This window comes from Etheostoma spectabile, chromosome 7 (assembly GCF_008692095.1).
Source record: "Etheostoma spectabile isolate EspeVRDwgs_2016 chromosome 7, UIUC_Espe_1.0, whole genome shotgun sequence".
NCBI classification, from domain to species: domain Eukaryota; kingdom Metazoa; phylum Chordata; class Actinopteri; order Perciformes; family Percidae; genus Etheostoma; species Etheostoma spectabile.
In genome coordinates, this window is record NC_045739.1 from 12,775,644 (window position 1) to 12,793,984 (window position 18,341).

Consider the following 18,341-nt stretch of genomic DNA (forward strand, 5'->3'; position numbering starts at 1 on the left):
ATGGTCCCCCAGTGGCTAGAAATGGTGATACGTGTAAACCGAGCCCTGGGTATCCTGATCTGCCTTTGAGAAAAGGAAAGCTCAAGTGGGCTGGAATCTGGAATCTGCTAAGGGGAAAGGTTACCTCCCCTTTCTGTGCTTTGTCTGCCTAGAAAATGTGGTCCATCCATGAGAAAGAAACATTATGGCTTGCAAACAAGCAAAGCATGGCAGTTGGTCAAGGCCACACCCCCACCATCCACCATCCACCTTGCCTCCCCTCTCCTTCAATAGCATTTAAAGCTACAGACAAAGAAATGGCACATACTAAGGAAAGCTCATTGTGGGACTGGCTCTTGTGGCTGTAATTCTCCACCAAGGCTGAATTTCAGGAAAGAGACTTCAGATATGGTATTAGGGGACCACTAAAGTCTATAGAAAAGCATCCAAAAAGTAGCATGTCATAGGACCTTTAAATATTGGTAAAACAGTACATGTGTGGGCTGATCAGCAGTCAGCAGTGTGTTCACATCTCATATCCAGCCTCCATTTATTAACCCAATTTATATAGTTAATATTTATCACCTTTTTTCATTCATCCCCCGTGAAGTAACATTTTGCGTGTGCGTGTTTGTGTGCGTGCTTGTCAGTTCCAGCCACCAAGTTGAACACCATCACCAAGTCTAACCTGGGTCATTGTGTCAGCAAATACGACCTGCTGGTCTGGTTTGAGATCAGTGAGCTGGAGCCCACTGGAGAGTGAGTATCTACACATCATGTCATATTCACATACAGAAGCAAATAGAATGTTATCAAATACTTCATGGTCTTGTGTCGTTTCAAAAAGACCCATGGTGTGAAATCTCAGATTCATTCTTCTTTCTTTCAACTTGAAACAGTTATGGTGTGTTTCCCAAACAATACGTTATAATACTAGGTAAGGAATATACTGTAAATAGAGCAAACTATTAAAGATGTACACAGACTCTCATATTTTGAGAAATAACACATGTAAAATATGTTCGTTGATGTCAGAACCTTTCAGTACCTACTCGATATTAGCCATGGCCACAAACACAATAAAAACCTGATAGGTCAGGTTCATAAAATTGAAGGTTTTTGTAGGAGTTGGAGGTATGAGAGTCTGTGGATCTCAGAGCTCTACTAGGGCATATTCCAGCAGCATATGAACAGTAAGTCTGTGTAAACTCCATGGAAAAAGTTTTAAAAGGTCCAGCTTTGAACCAGTATAGTCATTAATAGAGCCTTGGTAGCTAAGTCGTTACAGCGCATGAAATGAAACCGCAAAATCCTGGGTTTGATTCTGGCCTTGGGACCTTTTTTGTGCATACCCCTCATACGCAAAAAATATATTTAAAAAAATATATATACAGAATATTTCTCGCTTATGTGGGCCATGTTCCCAATGGTGGATATCTTAATTTTGAATGCATCAAATACTCCTCCTAAAAATTACCATGAGATATATTCTTTGAAGTGTCCAGGCCATGACCTCCTCTCTTCCACAGGTACATCCCAGCTGTAGTTGATCACAGCGGAGGTCTGCCCTGCAATGGCACCTACCTACTGCACCAGGTACTGGAGATCGACACAATTCCTTCTAATACCATGCTAATCATTTATGTTATGAAGTCAACTGCATTGCAAATACTTTACACATACAAAAGCAAAGGGAATGTCATTCCCCCCCCCCATGTAAACCAGTATATAAGAATAATTCTTATTTACAATAAAACCTTCAGAAAATGAATTTAGTTCTACAGGTAGCTGTGTCCACTCTGATGCTAAGCTCTGTCATGTGTTGTTCAGGGGATCCAACGAAGGATCACGGTGACTCTCATCCATGAGAAGGGAAGCGAGCTTCACTGGAAGGACGTTCGTGAGCTGGTCGTGGGTGAGCAGTCTTTTTCAGGGATTACTAGTCTTACCTTCCTTTAGCAAATGGGCACCAGATACACAAAACACGGCTGTTTCACGGTAGAAGAATGTTGCTACATTATTGTTAGTTTTCTCAGTAATAATTCCCGTCGGGAGAGTTGTCTGTTTCGCCTCTCTTACAGTAATTTATACTGTAGTTGATGGACGAAATAATTACATTTCACATTTTACGCTTTGAGCTGCTGACATTTTTGACCAGAGAGGCTGATGAGTAAGCAGGTGTGTGTCTTGCTGCTGGACACTATGACAAACTGGCTGTTAAACAACTGTGGCTGAGTTCCTATATTAGGCGTTTATAATCTATAATGTGTTGTGCTGCTCTGTGTCCCACCAGGCCGCATTAGGAGCAAAGCTGAAGTGGACGATAGCGCTGCAGATGCTGTCCTGTCCCTCAACATCATTTCTGCCAAGAACATCAAGTCATCCCACAACTCCAACAGGTAGCTGAAATGCCCACCAACATTACTAATTACTATGTCATTAATAATTAACATTTTAAGTTTTAAATCGATTTATTGGTGCTAAGTTTGCTGCTTGTTTTCTGTATGATTCTTACTTGTAAGCCTAACTTAGAGATAATTTTTTTTTAATTCAGCAAATAACTCCGTTATTTAGTGAGTTTTCCAATATTGCCACATGTTGTTTTTCTTCAAAACAGTTTCAGGAAACATTTGTGTATTGTCGTTGTCTTTATATTTGCTAAAGGCTCAGCGGGATCATTGCATGACCATTTCCATTTTCATTGCTGTTGATTTCCCTGTTAATTTGCTCCATTGTCTCTTTTGCCTGACTTTCTGTGCTTCTGTCTTTTTGTCTGTGCACTCTCTTTTTCCTCCTGCTGCGGCTGGACTCTTGATTGTCCTCAGGCTTTCTATTGATAAGGATATTGATAGGTACAAGTGACCAGAGAACATAAGGCTCCTTCTGTGAAAGACCTTTATGCTTCTTTACAGCCCTTTAGATTAATAGAAACTAGTTTTCCACAGTATGTGTTTTTTGTTGGCATGTTGCATTAGGTCTGCCTTTATTTGCATCAATATATAACATCTGGAAAAAAAAGAATCTCATTCAAACTTCTTGTTGGACAAGTAAAGGCAATCTTACATGCAAATGCAAAACCCTTTTTGTATTAGTTTGTGTCATGGTATGTTGACCTTCTGTGGCACCCAGATTCCAATTGAATGCTTTCCTCTCAGCTGTTATTCACTGTGTGAGTTGTAGCTCAATAACAACCAAGGCCGTTGAGGCACCAACAGGGCAGCCCTGACTTTCAGTCAGTGGCGAGAGTGCCCCCTGCCGCCAAAGACAGGAACAGTGAAAGATCCTGACAAACAGTAAACAGTCTTGAAATCTATTCCTTTTAGTTTATATATATCTGTAAAATAGTCTGATGGCCTTTACATTCATACTGAGAGGTATATTATTTGTATCATAGCTTTAACATGACATGCAAAACACATACACCCTATATTGTGTCGCTTTTTGGGTTTGTGCCAACAAACTCCCCTCATTTCTGACACCTATCGCGTTGTGACTATTGTCGAGCTCTCACTTTGGTGTGCTTCCTCACATCTTGTCATGACTAAGGAAAAGTGTGAGGACCACTTCAGTCACTGCACAGTGTTCACTGTCATCAAACAATATCTGACTCTGTGTGGTTATTTACTATATTAGACTTGTTTTGTTTTCTTGTAGTTCAATCACTGCTGATGTGTTCACACCTACACACCATGTTGTTAACAAAGCACTGAATGGGACTTGATGACACTATGTTAATTCCTCTGTAATTCTGTTGATGAGTGAAGGTTTTTTGGTTTTCCCCTTCAGGACTTTCTACCGTTTCGAGGCAGTGTGGGACAGCTCCCTGCACAACTCCCTTCTGCTAAACCGAGTCACTCCATATGGAGAGAAGATCTTCATGACCCTGTCTGCGTATCTTGAGGTCAGTCGTTGCCCTTTTGTGTTGTACCTTTTTGCATTGAGCTCAATGTTTTACCCCTCTGGATGTATCTAACATACTTGCTGTGTGTCTTCTTCACAGCTGGACCATTGCATCCAGCCTGCTATTATTACCAAAGACATCTGCATGGTCTTCTACTCCAGAGACGCAAAGATCTCCCCTCCCCGTTCCCTCAGGAACCTCTTTGGGAGTGGATACTCCAAAACCCCTGACTGGTAAGACTTTAGCCTGCCATATTGTGCCCATTTTTATCACCCAAATTAAAGACAGTTGGATCATGTTATATCCATACAGTACTCTTGAATATAATCTCCTCTGCTTCATTACAGCAATCGAGTCACTGGCATCTACGAGCTGAGCTTGTGCAAGATGTCTGACACTGGAAGCCCAGGTGAGCAGCCAACATCAAGAATTGTTTTTAGGACAAGCTGCCAGTTTACCACAATTCCTATGAGAAACTGTGTGTTTTTGTCCTGAGCAGGGATGCAGCGCAGGAGGAGGAAGATCCTGGACACTTCTGTGGCTTATGTGCGTGGAGAAGAGAACCTGGCCGGCTGGAGGCCTAGAGGAGACAGTCTCATCCTGGAGCACCAATGGGAGCTGGAGAAAATGGAGCAGCTGCATGAGGTGGGTCCCTAAACATCACATTCACCTTTACCAATCTTAAAGAAAAAAAGTCTTTTGACCTGCCAGAGCTTTGTTTTGTGTCCACACAGTGTCCCTGTCTAATATCCCCCTAAAAGAAAAACTTAACTTTAAGGAAACTTAACTTGTACCTAACCCCGCCCCTGTCATTCGCCCAGGTGGAGAAGACCCGTCACCTGCTCCTGCTGAGGGAGAAGCTGGGAGACGATGGTCCAGTGGGAACAGCTCCCACCACCAAGTCCCTGAGTGAATTCCTGTCCCCCAGCATGAGCTCAGGCAGCTTGTCCACCTCAACCTCCATCTCCTCGCAGATCTCCAGCACCACCTTTGAAAGCGCCATCACGCCCAGCGAGAGCAGCGGCTACGACTCCACCGACATTGAGAGCCTAGTGGATCGTGAGAAGGAGCTAGCTACTAGGGTAAGAGCAGATTCAGTGTTATGGGATACTGACAGTGAGGATTTACTCATTGCTGCATAGTTGTCAGCTGGCAGCTGCTACCTCTCCTCCCTTGCAGTGAACAGATCAGACTCATCTTTGTTCTTGTTCTGTAGTGCCTGCGCCTCCTGACACATACCTTCAACAGTGAATATAACCAAGTGGTTAACAGTATCAGTGACTGCAAGGTGAGTAATAATAGGAAGGAAACTTAAACTTACTTATTTTAAAAGTAGTTTATATATGTACAGAGTCTGGTTTACATTTATCTCAGTGCTCATATTCTGTAGTGATGTAGCAAATAGGCAACTGACCCTTGAATGAACATCTACTTTTTGTCACCTAACAGTTACTTTAGTATTAGCAGGTCACTCTCCAAATAATTATCTGTATTTTTCCTTTTTGCAGTGTTTGCCTCAGAAACATAAAACCATGTGTTTAACAAATATTTCATGCTCTTGTTCCCCCTCAGCTGTCGGACATCTCCCCAATGGGACGTGACCCATCAGTGACCAGCTTCAGCAGCGCCACCCTCACCCCCTCCTCCACTTGCCCTTCTCTGTCTGACTCCCGCTGTGGTTCAATAGACCAGAAGTAAAGCTTTTAACACAAAATTCATTTTTGTAGTTTGTCTTCGTCGGCACTGTGATGCTAACTTGGTGTGCTTTGTTCCTAAGGACCCCAGAGAACAGCTCCCGTGCCTCCAGTCCCTCGTGTTCAGACTATGAAAACTTCCCGATGGTTCCCACTCTGGAGACCTCGTACCTAGCACGGGCTGGAAAGAACGAGTTTCTCAACTTGGTGCCTGACATTGAAGAAATGAGGCCAGGGTGAGTGCTGACATGTTAGCTCTTTGGCTATTATGTTGCAGTCCAAACAAAAATAGATTATCCTGTTTTCCATCCAAGCAGAAAATATGTGAATTGATTTCTTAACCTGGGTGTTTTCAACTGGAAAAAAACAACAGACAGCTCCTTTTGATAAAAAAAAAACAACTTTAACTGATCTCTTTTGTTTGTTGCTCCTTTTTAGATCCGTAGTTTCCAAGAAAGGTTTCCTAAGCTTCATGGAGCCACGCTCCAACTCGTGGGTGAAGCACTTTGTGGTTGTGCGCCGGCCCTACGTCTTCATCTACAACAGCGACAAGGACCCGGTGGAGCGGGGTGTCCTCAACCTCTCCACAGCACAGGTGGAATACAGTGAAGACCAGCAGGCCATGCTCAAGGTAGAGTTTCAAGTGTTTCAAGTGAAGTTCAAGTGTATTCCTGCTTCTTAACATCTAATTTGACACTGCCAACAAAACTGAACACTCAAAGTAAATACTTCCCTTGATAAAAGAAGGGTTCTGCATCGGGTTTATCACAGAAATGTGAACAAAATACCAACTTTTCACAACTATTCTCCTTTATCAACCTAAAAGCTATATAGATAGAAAACCTACAAGACACCTGCAGCATAACAAATATTTGATATTTTCCATTCAGACTCCCCACACGTTTGCTGTGTGCACAAAACATCGAGGAATCCTGCTGCAGGCCAACAACGAGAAAGACATGAACGACTGGCTGTACGCTTTTAACCCCCTGCTTGCAGGAACAATAAGGTACACACACACACTTTTCTTACGCTATCCTTAACAGGAAGAAACTCAATATTCTTCAGAAACTGTGTTCTGGTCTCATCACAAAAGAAAATCCTGTTCCCACAGATCAAAGCTGGCGAGGAGGCGCAGTGGCCTTATGAAGAACTGAGTGGGTTGACCGGCACACAGGAAACCATGGCTTCCATTGTTTCTGGAAAGCCTTTTGAACATACCAAGTGTTAACACTTATTAATCATTGTGATTCTTGACAGTTTTCTCTTGTAAGTAGACTTGTGGCTTAAGTCTCCTTTCATGCGACTAAAAAGTTTCAGTTCCAGAGAAATTTGCCTCCCCCTCTCCCTCCAACAACCCTCTGCCAACTTAGCTTTTCTCCTCTCAATTTCTCGTGCCCTCTCCTACTCAGCTTTTTGTGTTTTTGTTTTTATGACAATGTCTAATTTTGTTCCGCTTTGTTGTCATTCCCTATCTCCCTAACTAGTAGCATGTTGTAATAGTCTACTTGTGTGTGCACGATTCTTCAGAAACTGTTCTTTCTGGCCACTAATTTTTTGTTTGCCAATCATTTGTAAAGAAATTGTCTCTATCAGTGTTATTTGACTCCCTAAAGGAGTTCAATTTTATTTTCTGGTTGTTTCATTTGTTTTTAATATGCCCTCACGAGAACTGCAGCAGTCCTCAGGTGAACTCCAGGTTTGCTTACTCAAAAGAAATTTAAACAAATCAGATAATCTACAGTTGAACCCATGAAGGGAAAATATACAATTTTCTCCAATTGATGTATTGCTTTTTATTCTGCTACAGAAAGCAAGGCTACTTCAAGATCTATTGCTGCTAATGAATTCATAGGTTTTTCTTCTATTTGTGAGATTTGCATCAGGCCATCTCCTCTAGCTTCCCCTCTGCCATCTCCTAAATGGCCTTTAGCTACAAAATGTTAAGTCTAAAAAATGTGTCCCAACTCAGCGAGACCTGAGGTCAGCGCTGGATTCCCATGTGATAGTTAGATCCCACTTTTCAGTCCGTGCAGATTAACCAACGCCAACCCTGATAGTGCCGTCAGTCAAGCGATTACTTGCAATCATGCATTTGTGTCAACATCAAAAATACATGCTAACGTGCAAAAAAATGCATGAGGATTATTTCGTATCTCAGCAGTGAAAATGTGTCAATGGATTGTTCCCGCAGGAGTAGATATTTGTCCTTGTCCTTTTGCTATTTCATATCAAGAAAAAAACAGGGTGGAGGTGGAGGAGGAAGACGGACGGTACTCTAAAAAGAGAATTTGTACATACAGTCTGTTTTGGGATCAGTGGGGTAGTTAACTTTCATTTAAGACATTCCTCTCAGCTCCTTTAGCAGTTTTTTTTTTTTCTCATACTAACTTGTTGCGACTCGGATCCCAAGAGAGTCTCAACATTTGCTAATATTTAGTTGATCCATCACGTACGTGTGATACCGAAGACTAAAACAAAACCTGGTGAAATGGGAGGAAGAAGTAAGAAAGAAGATTGAAGTTGCAATGCTCTAGCCTTGATGCAAGTAGATAAGTGATGAAGCTGCTAGCACATAGCCTGCAGGACAGATAATGTATAGTCTGTCTCATGACTCCCCTCACTGTCATGCTAGTGTCAGGTAAAATCTCTAAAGTGAAGTACTTACTGCTCAGCAGTACCACAGGTTACCATGTGTTCCTTTTCTATTTGTGTTTCTTGAATTGAAACTCATCTAACTCTAATTGGGTTGACGTTTTTTTTTTTTTTAAATAATTAACATTGTTTTTTCTATTATGCTTTTAATCATTCCACAGTGAAGTTTTATACGAAATGTAACCAAGGGCATTTATTTTGTTGTAACCAGCTGTGTTGGTGTTTAACCTTATTTTGCACATTAACACATATCTATAGCAAGACGAGGGCAGATCACACATGTTGAGTATCAGGAACACTGAAAAGAGCACATATCAAGGCTACACTGGATAGCTGTTTGTTAGACAGAAAGAAGTAATATTAAAAGGATGACATATTATCAAAGGGTTTATTTCTGTTATTGTTTATAAAAATATTTGCTCTGTACATTGTACCACAGCTGTTACATTTGGCTCTGGATAAATGATGCCTCTGTCTCTTTAAATGGTAGATGTGTGAAAAGCACAGATGGGCATTAAACACTCTGGCCAACCAACCAGTAGTGTGCCTACTGTATCCTATGGAAGACAAATAAAGGTTGAAGGTGTGGTAACAGAGGCAGCCATCGCCTGTTACAAATATTAGTGGAATTATTGGTGACATATCTTCATCGTTTGCTGATGTAAAGACAGAAAACATTTGACTCAGAAGTCCGAATGAGTAAAAATGGCGAGTGTCACTGCCCTCAGGTCAGCCAACCTGCTGGTCAGAGAAAGGAAAAACCTGCTGAGTTGTTTCTGGGAAAATGTTTCTTCTGTCATGGAAAAAATAATAACGAAAAACCATCTATGCACTGATGAAGGCTCTAAGTGCAAGGTACCTCACGTTAACCTCAGCGTACTGTGTGAGATATGGATATGTTGGAGCAAACATTTTCACTTTACTGACTAATTTGCAGAGGTGTATCATTTTGGATTGTGTATTTATTGTTTGCAATGTATATATTAGTTTGCAGCTCTTTGCACATATTAATAAAAGGTTCAACTAACTGATCAAATAAAGTCTGTGCGGTTTAGTTGTGCTACTCAGAGTGAACCAAATGACGTTGTGGCAGCCTCTTCCAGTCTGAACTGGGAGAGCGTTGAATGCACTATGAAGATGTGTTTTTCCATCATTTAAAAAAGGTCAAAAAAAGAGAATGACTAAAATGTAACCCACTGCATCTTTTTCAGAGGAGGTGAGTTACATTAGTGCTTCCTCTTTATTAGAAAGTGGTTTGAGTGAAGTCTGCTTTTGATTTGAAGAATATTTACTCACTACTCATGCTAGCCAGCCACTTGAATTATAACAAAATAAGGTTGGTTTTTAACTCGTTTTATTTTTTTCTAATATCAGGGAATATAATACAAAGTAGCTAGTGACATCTAAAATGACAGTATACTATTGTTGTGCTGGTGTCTTTCTTCACCTCAACACTTTATTTTTTCCGTTGATGCCTTTCAAAACAAAACTAGCCATGATATTTTCCATCGTCCCCTCTGGCTGTTACTGTTATATCAGTTAAACTGCATTCCCTTTGAATTTGTTCCACCAAAAGAAAAAAGACAAACCACGACATTATCACTGTACAATATTTGTCAGACTGGTTTCATTTTCATACTTATTTTGTAAATATCTGTGTTGTATGGAGCTTGACTTAAAATGTAAATATGTTTACTGTATTTGTAATTATTATAATCCATTCGCTGTATAGCATAGATGTGTCATGCAGATATCCTAATTCTGTGTATGGTAATCTTGCACCATTGAGCTGTTTAGTGAATGAGGCAACAATAAAAGTGCAAACTGTGCATTAGCTGCCTGTTTGTCTTCTCCTTTGTGCAACTTCATATTACAACGTTCTGATACCTGTGTGCTACAAAAGCATCTCTGCCAGGAAAAGGAAAAAAATAAATAAATAAATAAAATGTTTTTGAACTGAGAAAAATAATACTCGTGGTTAGTCCAAATTAATTATAATATAGTAGAGCAAAATTCTGAGATGGTTTAGAAAAAGGTTTACGTATAATTGGCTTAATTTTAATTTTTTTATTTATTATGATCTCATAGTTTCTCCTAACTACACAAGGAATTGTCCACCGTGAAGCCTCAGGCTCAGTCTACAGTCTAGTGGCCTTTCTAAGAATTAAAAGTGTCCGGGTTAGCTCAGTTGGTAGAGTAGGCCCACGTATAGGCATGTCATTCCCCCTCTCTCTCCACTTTCATGTCTTCATCTGTCCTGTGAAAACAAACGCCTAAAAAATAATCTTTAAAAAAGAAAACTATAACAACGAATCAAAATACGTTTCAATGCATAGACAAAAATGTATAATCATATAGTACTTTAAACCTGGATTCTTTGCCATAACACCACCTCCCTTTCCCCCCTGCCTCTCATGCATGTTAAGACGTACTGACATTAAACTGGTTTAGTGCAGTCATTGTCCTGTGATCTTCCATGGATTTCCAATAATTAAATGAAGAAAAAAGGTGTGGTTTATTAGCTGTGGGAAATTCCATACTGCGTGAAAAGAAGACTGGGACTCTATAACTGAAAGTTTGAATTATTACTGGGGATGAGAAGTTACTTGGCATTGTTCTTTTCTACATTTTATGACACACAACACCTATGAATCCAGCCATACATTCAACAATGGATAGTGCACTTATTTGACTTAGTTAGCTAACACTAAATTGTACTGCATAATATAGGTTAAAATTATTTTTGAACTGCTTCCATCAAAACAGAAAGTCTAAATCAACACAGTTGTTTTTTGTTTTGTTTTTCAATTAACCCATACATGGGCCATATTTCATTCACTAAATTAAGTTAAATGTTTACTTTAGAAAAGTAAATTACAGTGGTGTAGGAAGTAGCCTACCTAGATCCTTTACTTAATTACTTAACTGAATAATAAAAGTAATAAATGCAAAATGTATGCCTTTTACAGTATCAAAAGTACTAGTTCTGCAGAAATCGGGCTCCTCTCACTGATAATATGATATTAGATTGTTAATATTGGTTAGTCAATGCATATAACTTGTGAAATGATAAATGGGAGAGGAAATAAGTAAAAACAGAGACAATTTTACTTAGGCTATTTGGGCCTCGGACAGATATTCACATAGAATCAGTCTTTGGTGGAACTGCTTACAACTCAGACATCTAAAATGCGACCGGGGGTCCAACTAGGGGCCACAAGCCACTGGCTTCATCTTCAGTAATGCATGGTATTTTTTATCCTTACTATGTGTTTTGTATGCAATATTGAAATATCAGAATATGTCGCATGAATGTAGCAGTGTAAAAAGTATATTTCTCTCTGAAAAGTAGTCTACTAAAAATTGTAGTTATGCACAGTTCTTCTGTGAATGTACCACTGCCCTCCACAGTTAAAATGTGTAAATGAGTATTGGACTATATATATTATTGTATTGTATTATATGTCCGGGGTGGGGGGGGGTGCTGATCATAGAAATAACGCTTTGACGCTGGAATTGTACCTAGAAAGATTTCAGGTGACATTTAACTTGATTTATAAATTGATTGATTGGACACCTCGCCTCACCATGCTGAACCAATGAGAATTCGGGAACAACATCGTTTCAGTGGTGGCCGTCATCTGATTGGATACTCTCCGGAGGCGTACGTGAGCTCTTCCCCCGCCGTAGTCACGTTGTGAAGAGAACTAGGAAGTAAAGTAATTGAGCTAGGGAGGAAAGACAACTGGTGTGTGAGCCCGAGTGTCATTCGAACACTGATACTCCACGGCTACTCTACCCGCTGAGCACCATGGCTGAGTAAGTTCTCAAATTACCTTTTACAGTCTAGATGGTTGATAAAGTTGGGAGGTTGTGGTGGCTCATACGTGTTGTTAAGGCATTGCGGACTTTGTAGTCGTTTAATTTGTTCTGTAACGTTATTAGTCTTCTCGATCAGTCAGTGTCTAGTGGACACGGAGCTGTTAGCTTGTTAGCTAACCTGCTTTAGAAAAATACGACGTGACGTTTATCGTGTAAATAACCGAATTAGCGCACGCCATTTTTAGTTAAAAACCGAGAGATGAAACATTATGGGTAATGGATACATTATGAAAAAAGTGCATATATTCAAAATAGTTTTTGAGTTTGGTGGTGGACAGTCCTGTTAGTAAATGTCAGTCAGTAAATGTGATTATTTTCTCTTCACAGAGCAGACATTGCTCTGATTGGTTTGGCTGTCATGGGCCAAAACCTCATAATGAACATGAACGACCATGGCTTCGTGGTAAGATGATGACTTATGGGTTTTATTTACAACTTCTGGCACTAGAACCTGCTCCACTTTTTCCCCCACTCAGTAACTAACCAACCCTCTCCGACAGGTCTGTGCTTACAACCGAACCGTGTCCAAGGTGCATGACTTCCTGCAGAATGAGGCGAAGGGCTCCAAGGTGATTGGCGCAGAGTCTCTGGAGGACATGGTGTCCAAGCTGAAGAAGCCCAGGAGGATCATCCTGCTGGTCAAGGCTGGACAGGCTGTGGATGACTTCATTGACAAACTGGTTGGTAGTTTGTGCTGAAATTGTTTCACAATCATTAGTGGAAAATTGAGTGCAACCGAGATACATCAGTTGGCTTTGCGCTGCGTTCGTTCTTCAGGTTCCTCTTCTTGAGGCTGGGGACATCATCATCGACGGTGGCAACTCTGAATACAGAGACACAACCGTAAGTGGTTGATTCAATGTTCAGCAGTAAATCTTTATTTCTGTTTGAGGGTGTTCTTATAGTAATTATGCGTTTCTGTCCTACAGCGGCGGTGTAAGAGTCTGAAAGAGAAGGGCTTGCTGTTTGTCGGCAGCGGAGTCAGTGGTGGAGAGGAAGGGGCCCGTTATGGACCCTCACTCATGCCGGGAGGACATAAAGAGGCCTGGTGAGTTATCACTAACTTTTTAACTGCTCTGCACTTTCAGCTTCACGCTAGATGTTGGACGTGGGGCACATACATACATACATACATACATACATACATGCTGTTGATAAAGTTGCACATATGTGTGACTTTGGGCATGGTAAAAGAGTGAATATTTCTGAGAAGGTTAACTCATTTGTTTCAGTAAGTTTATCAATTTAAATGCTTGTTTTGAAGGCCACACATCAAAGACATCTTCCAAAGCATCGCTGCCAAGGTTGGAACAGGAGAACCGTGTTGTGACTGGGTGAGTGATGTTTGGTTTGTGTTTAACTGATTGGTTCTGTCAGTTATTATGTCGTCTCCCAATAAACTGATGGTCTTGCATGTGCAGGTTGGTGATGAGGGTGCAGGTCATTTTGTGAAAATGGTTCACAATGGCATTGAGTATGGCGACATGCAGCTGATTTGTGAAGCCTATCACCTGATGAAGGACGTTCTGGGTATGGACCACGATGAGATGGCACAGGTGATCTTTATTAGTAGTGTTGTGCCAGTTCTGTGTAATCAAATGAAGAAAAGAAAAAAAAATCAACCAATGTGGCTGTCGGTATATCCTCACACTGTGGTTGAATCACTCAGGCTTTCGACAACTGGAACAAGACAGAGTTAGACTCCTTCCTGATCGAGATCACGGCTAACATCTTTAAATACAGGGACTCTGATGGTACACATCTGTTGCCCAAGATCCGTGACAGTGCTGGTCAGAAAGGCACGGGGAAGTGGACGGCCATTTCAGCCCTGGAGTACGGCACACCTGTGACTCTGATCGGTAAGAGGAAGTAAAAGAGGTTGTAGACAAGGAAGTATCCCATTTCCTTTTCTCTTCTTTCAATGCTTACTGCTTTCAGTAAATTGCATTTGTCATGATGACATAGCAAAAAGCCATTACGTCACACATGATTTCAACACCGGTTCAAGTAAGTAAAGGGCAGTAGGCCTAATGACCAGAGTTGTTAGGTTTAGCTTTGCCAGTTACCTGACACACAGCCCGTGGCCAGGGAGCTTCTTCTGGAGAACTTAATCGATATGTGGCTGCCACTAAGAAGATTGAAGGCTTTTCTAGTGGCCTGCTCATCTTAAGTGACATAAGGGGGATTTGTGATACTCTCCACAGCGTTGGTCTCTGCTCTGACTGTTTCATTAACAGTTGTGGACAAGGTGGAGGGCCGGGAGCAAGATTAATAATCCAAGGCAAAAGTAGTATATCATATCAGCTCATGCCCCTCTAAACAGACACATTTTTGCATAGTTAAAGGGACATACACAAATTGCCTTTTAGTAACAGTTCAATCATGCAGATATTTTGTAGCAGAAACATGCCAGAAACATTCATTTTTTTTCTATATATTTGTTTAATCCCTCTCAGTGCTGTAGATCCACTTGTCATAGAGCGATGGAGGCATTACAAAAGGTTTCATTGTGTGAGAGCTGAGCAACTCTGTGTGGAGCAGGCTGCCATGGTGTGCATGGATGGGGAAACATTCCTCACCAGGACAGTTCACTCACTGGACATTTGTTCACTCTGTCTCTCTGCCTGTGGGTTGCATCAACAGCTGTGCTGTCTTTTAGCAAAGTCTCTGTCAACAGTAGTTCCTTCTTATCTTGTTAGTTGTGGTGTAATTCTCCTTTTTTAATGTGGCAACTGGCAGTTTCTTTTTTCTGATTTACTAGTGGTAAGCCCTGTTTTTATAACACTGTTATTACAACTGCTGAGTCATGCTGATCCCTGGGTATTGTTTTTGTGTTAGCATGGTGTTCCTGCAGCAGCATGAAATCATTTGTTAGAGGTTTCAGAAATTTAAATGACTGCTTATCGAGCTCTGCTATTGTGTGACGCTTCAATAATGTGACGTGTGCAGAGAGCTAACCTTGTTGGTCCTCTCTATGCCTCTGTCCCCTCCATTCCCCCTCTCCCTTCTCTCTCTCCCTCTCTGTTTTTCAGGGGAGGCTGTCTTTGCCAGATGCCTGTCCTCTTTAAAGGATGAGAGAGTGGAGGCTAGCCGCAGTCTTTCAGGGCCACAGGGGGTCAAATTCAGCGGTGACAAGGCTGCCTTCCTGGAGGACATCAGAAAGGTAGAACACACAGTGTAGTATACACTCATTTGCCTGTTTACTAGGTACACAATGCTAAAACTAATTTACTAAATTATGTTTAGTTTTTTCCTGAAGCTGTTTTCAAGAAGATTGATGCTCTCTGTTTAAACTATTACCAGAAACAAAACCCAAGTTTTATTTAAGGTTTTTTTTAATTTATATTTATGTTGATTTTACCGTAACTAATATTTTCAGATCAATTGATTCATTCTTTTTTTTCTCCAGGCTCTCTACGCCTCCAAGATCATTTCCTACGCGCAGGGCTTCATGCTGCTGCGGCAGGCAGCCAAAGAGTTCGGCTGGTCACTCAACTACGGCGGGATTGCTCTGATGTGGAGAGGAGGCTGCATCATCCGGAGGTACATTTAACCCCGTGTGTGTGTCCTCATATCACTAGTTGGCCTCACTACTGCCTTGTGCAACTTTATGTCAACAGGCTTCTTTCACAATGATGGTGAAAACTGTGGTTAGGCAGTGTGAAGAAAGAACTTCTTATGAAATCGAGAAGAATCAAAGTAGTTTTTTTTTTTATATTTGAATTGATATAATTCAATTTATAAGATTTTACAATAGGATTTTTAACTGGGGAATAATTCTAGTTAAAGAGGGCTAAGTCTTCCAAAAGTCTTAATGAGTGTCATAAAGGAAGTTATAGACTTTATTTTGTCACTGGCCAATGTGTATTAATGGAGTGAGAAATCTAGATGAAAGAATATCTGTCTCTTCCTTTAAAATCAAACTGAGAGGCGAATGAGGAAATTATGCTTGTGACACTAGTTTGCTTTGTGTAATCTTGCAAAGATGTTGCATAAACCTAAATCAAATACAACACTCAGTATGACTTGCAGTATGTAGCCACCATTATCCCCAGTTATGGTACTTGAAATGTCACTTTTACTATGAGTAGTACTATGAGTCTTTCTCTGTTTCTGCTGATGGCTAACACTGCCCTTTCCTTTTTACCCCACCAGCGTCTTCTTGGGTAAAATCAAAGAGGCGTTTGACAGAGATGCTGAGCTGCAGAACCTGCTGCTGGACACTTTCTTCAGTAATGCTGTGCAGGACTGTCAGGTATGAGGAAGGAGATACAAAGAAGGAAGTGGCCAAAGACCAATCTGTAATACCCACATTGACAAAGACTCACAGAACCAGTTATTTCCTGTTGTACATAGAAAAGAGTGAACGGCACCACTTTTCCCCTGCACTTCACAAATCCCACTTGACATGTTCTCCTTGATAAGCAAAAGCTTATAGCAAGTCCGCTTGTATCCACTTGGTATTAAACATATTGTCACATAGACCCAAGAGACACACAGCAAAATTGGACTGAACGTAATTTGAACCCGGCTCAAATTGGGTCTCAGTTAGGAACTGACTGGCCTCTAAAGACCTTGTTATGGCTTCACACAAACACACTTTTACTAACATCAAATTAGATTACTGCCATTAAAAACTGTTGTTAACCTGTTTGAATCTCTTTGTTTAGGAGTCATGGCGCAGAGCAGTCAGCACTGGAGTCCAGCATGGCATCCCTATGCCTTGTTTCACCACAGCTCTGTCCTTCTATGATGGTTACAGACATGAAAAGCTGCCAGCCAATCTCCTTCAGGTAAGACAACAGTTGATAAGCAGAGCAGATCCCACTGGGCAAATGGCTAGTGTGGAGGCATATCAGATTAAAAAGATAACATGTAGCTGTTGTGCGCATTTGTATTGGGATCTGGTACAGCCTGACCAATATATTGGCCGATATTAGGCTTGTCCTGAAAAGCGTATTCAGGGGACGGGCAGCTATGGCTACGATTTGAGACAAAGGAAATCTTGCTGAAACCATGCAGGAACTCATAGTGCACCTTAAGACCCCAACAGTTGTTTAATCACTTTACTTATTTGCCCTTTGACTTGTTTTTTTTTTTTCTTTCTTTAAGATTATTTTTTGGGGTTTTTCCCCTTTTTATATTTGTAGTGATATTGGATAGACAGGAAAGGGGGAAAGCAAGGGGGGTGACATGCAGCAAAGGGTCGCAGGTGGGATTTGAATCCGGGCCGCTGCAGGACTACATGGGGCAAACGCTCTTACTGGGTGAGCTAGAGGTTGCCCCTTTAGACTCGGTTTTTTAATTTTTTTTAAGGTAAAATGTCATATTACTGGTTTCAAGGCAATGTGAAGGTTGACCGATTTAAACAGTAGTTAAATGAATCGTCAGTGTCTCTGTGTGGGTGTCAAACATTGCCTGTGTTTTGTTCGGTTTAGGCTCAGAGGGACTACTTTGGAGCCCACACATATGAGCTGCTGTCAAACCCTGGTCATTTCGTCCACACCAACTGGACCGGCCACGGTGGAAATGTCTCCTCGTCGTCCTACAATGCTTAAGGATCATCTTCACACCACTCAAAACACATAAACAACATGGAAGGGGAAGTTATCTGTGAGAGAAGAATTCATGTTACACATTCCATCTATATAACCATGCCTGAATATTTAAGAGCCAGTCCCTCAAAGAATCGCCTTAATCTGACTTTGTACTCCTCAAAGATGCAGTTTGTTGTCGTAGTTTTATTTATCAAGAAGTGGAATCATAAATTATGTGTGTTGTACACTCTACACTTTGTGTGTTTTGATGTAGCTACTTTTATTATTACAGTCAAAAGAGGGGAAGCAACAAGGTGTTGACTCCATCTGGATACTAGGGATATTATGCTGGCTGTCAGGCTAATGTTAACCAGTTAACACTGGAATAAGGTGAACCATTGCACAGTACTGTATTAGGCTAAATAAAGATTTCAATCCCTTTATAATTAGCTTGTATGCTCCTTACTCTCTAGGTGCTGTAAACAGGATTAACATGTTTGTGTACAGTGCTAAGTTAGGCAACAAATGACCTTAACTTGTCTCATATAAACAGGACATTCAGTTTAAAAGGCCTGTCTGGTGACCGACACGTTGAGCCTATCCATGCCTGAAGTGTGGATGTATACAGTACATATTAATATATGATATCGTTCTATAAACTAGAGAGTGCACACCTCCACCACGGCTGCAAAA

At 41.0% G+C, this 18,341-nt stretch overlaps 2 protein-coding genes across 14 annotated transcripts in view; both read left to right on the forward strand.

The window, feature by feature from the left end:
• kif1b (kinesin family member 1B) overlaps nucleotides 1–10,065 on the forward strand; it is a 63,518-nt gene extending 53,453 nt beyond the window's left edge. For 8 of the 12 annotated variants that reach the window (XM_032521521.1, XM_032521522.1, XM_032521523.1 and 5 more), the window contains 16 exons: nucleotides 630–738; nucleotides 1,509–1,575; nucleotides 1,810–1,894; nucleotides 2,273–2,378; nucleotides 2,805–2,831; nucleotides 3,766–3,880; nucleotides 3,980–4,113; nucleotides 4,228–4,289; nucleotides 4,380–4,525; nucleotides 4,702–4,962; nucleotides 5,097–5,168; nucleotides 5,453–5,574; nucleotides 5,658–5,810; nucleotides 6,013–6,205; nucleotides 6,465–6,583; nucleotides 6,689–10,065. In XM_032521521.1, the coding sequence (XP_032377412.1) occupies nucleotides 630–738; nucleotides 1,509–1,575; nucleotides 1,810–1,894; nucleotides 2,273–2,378; nucleotides 2,805–2,831; nucleotides 3,766–3,880; nucleotides 3,980–4,113; nucleotides 4,228–4,289; nucleotides 4,380–4,525; nucleotides 4,702–4,962; nucleotides 5,097–5,168; nucleotides 5,453–5,574; nucleotides 5,658–5,810; nucleotides 6,013–6,205; nucleotides 6,465–6,583; nucleotides 6,689–6,731 (1,814 nt within the window). In that variant the 3' untranslated portion in view covers nucleotides 6,732–10,065. The remainder of the gene's footprint in view (nucleotides 1–629; nucleotides 739–1,508; nucleotides 1,576–1,809; nucleotides 1,895–2,272; nucleotides 2,379–2,804; nucleotides 2,832–3,765; nucleotides 3,881–3,979; nucleotides 4,114–4,227; nucleotides 4,290–4,379; nucleotides 4,526–4,701; nucleotides 4,963–5,096; nucleotides 5,169–5,452; nucleotides 5,575–5,657; nucleotides 5,811–6,012; nucleotides 6,206–6,464; nucleotides 6,584–6,688) is intronic. The other 4 variants (XM_032521527.1, XM_032521530.1, XM_032521529.1 and 1 more) reach the window with 1 other exon arrangement.
• Nucleotides 10,066–11,885: 1,820 nt separating this feature from the next.
• Nucleotides 11,886–18,094, forward strand: pgd (phosphogluconate dehydrogenase). 2 transcript variants are annotated; one of them, XM_032521538.1, is made up of 14 exons: nucleotides 11,886–12,048; nucleotides 12,439–12,514; nucleotides 12,612–12,791; nucleotides 12,889–12,954; nucleotides 13,041–13,159; nucleotides 13,376–13,445; nucleotides 13,533–13,667; nucleotides 13,781–13,970; nucleotides 15,144–15,274; nucleotides 15,521–15,654; nucleotides 16,267–16,366; nucleotides 16,782–16,904; nucleotides 17,550–17,701; nucleotides 17,740–18,094. In XM_032521538.1, exons 1-13 carry the CDS (start codon nucleotides 12,041–12,043, stop codon nucleotides 17,667–17,669), a joined length of 1,452 nt encoding a protein of 483 aa, XP_032377429.1. In that variant the 5' UTR covers nucleotides 11,886–12,040; the 3' UTR covers nucleotides 17,670–17,701; nucleotides 17,740–18,094. The 2 variants fall into 2 exon arrangements, with proteins under 2 accessions (XP_032377429.1, XP_032377428.1); XM_032521537.1 differs by having other exon boundaries at nucleotides 17,550–18,094.
• The last annotated feature ends 247 nt before the right edge of the window (nucleotides 18,095–18,341 follow it).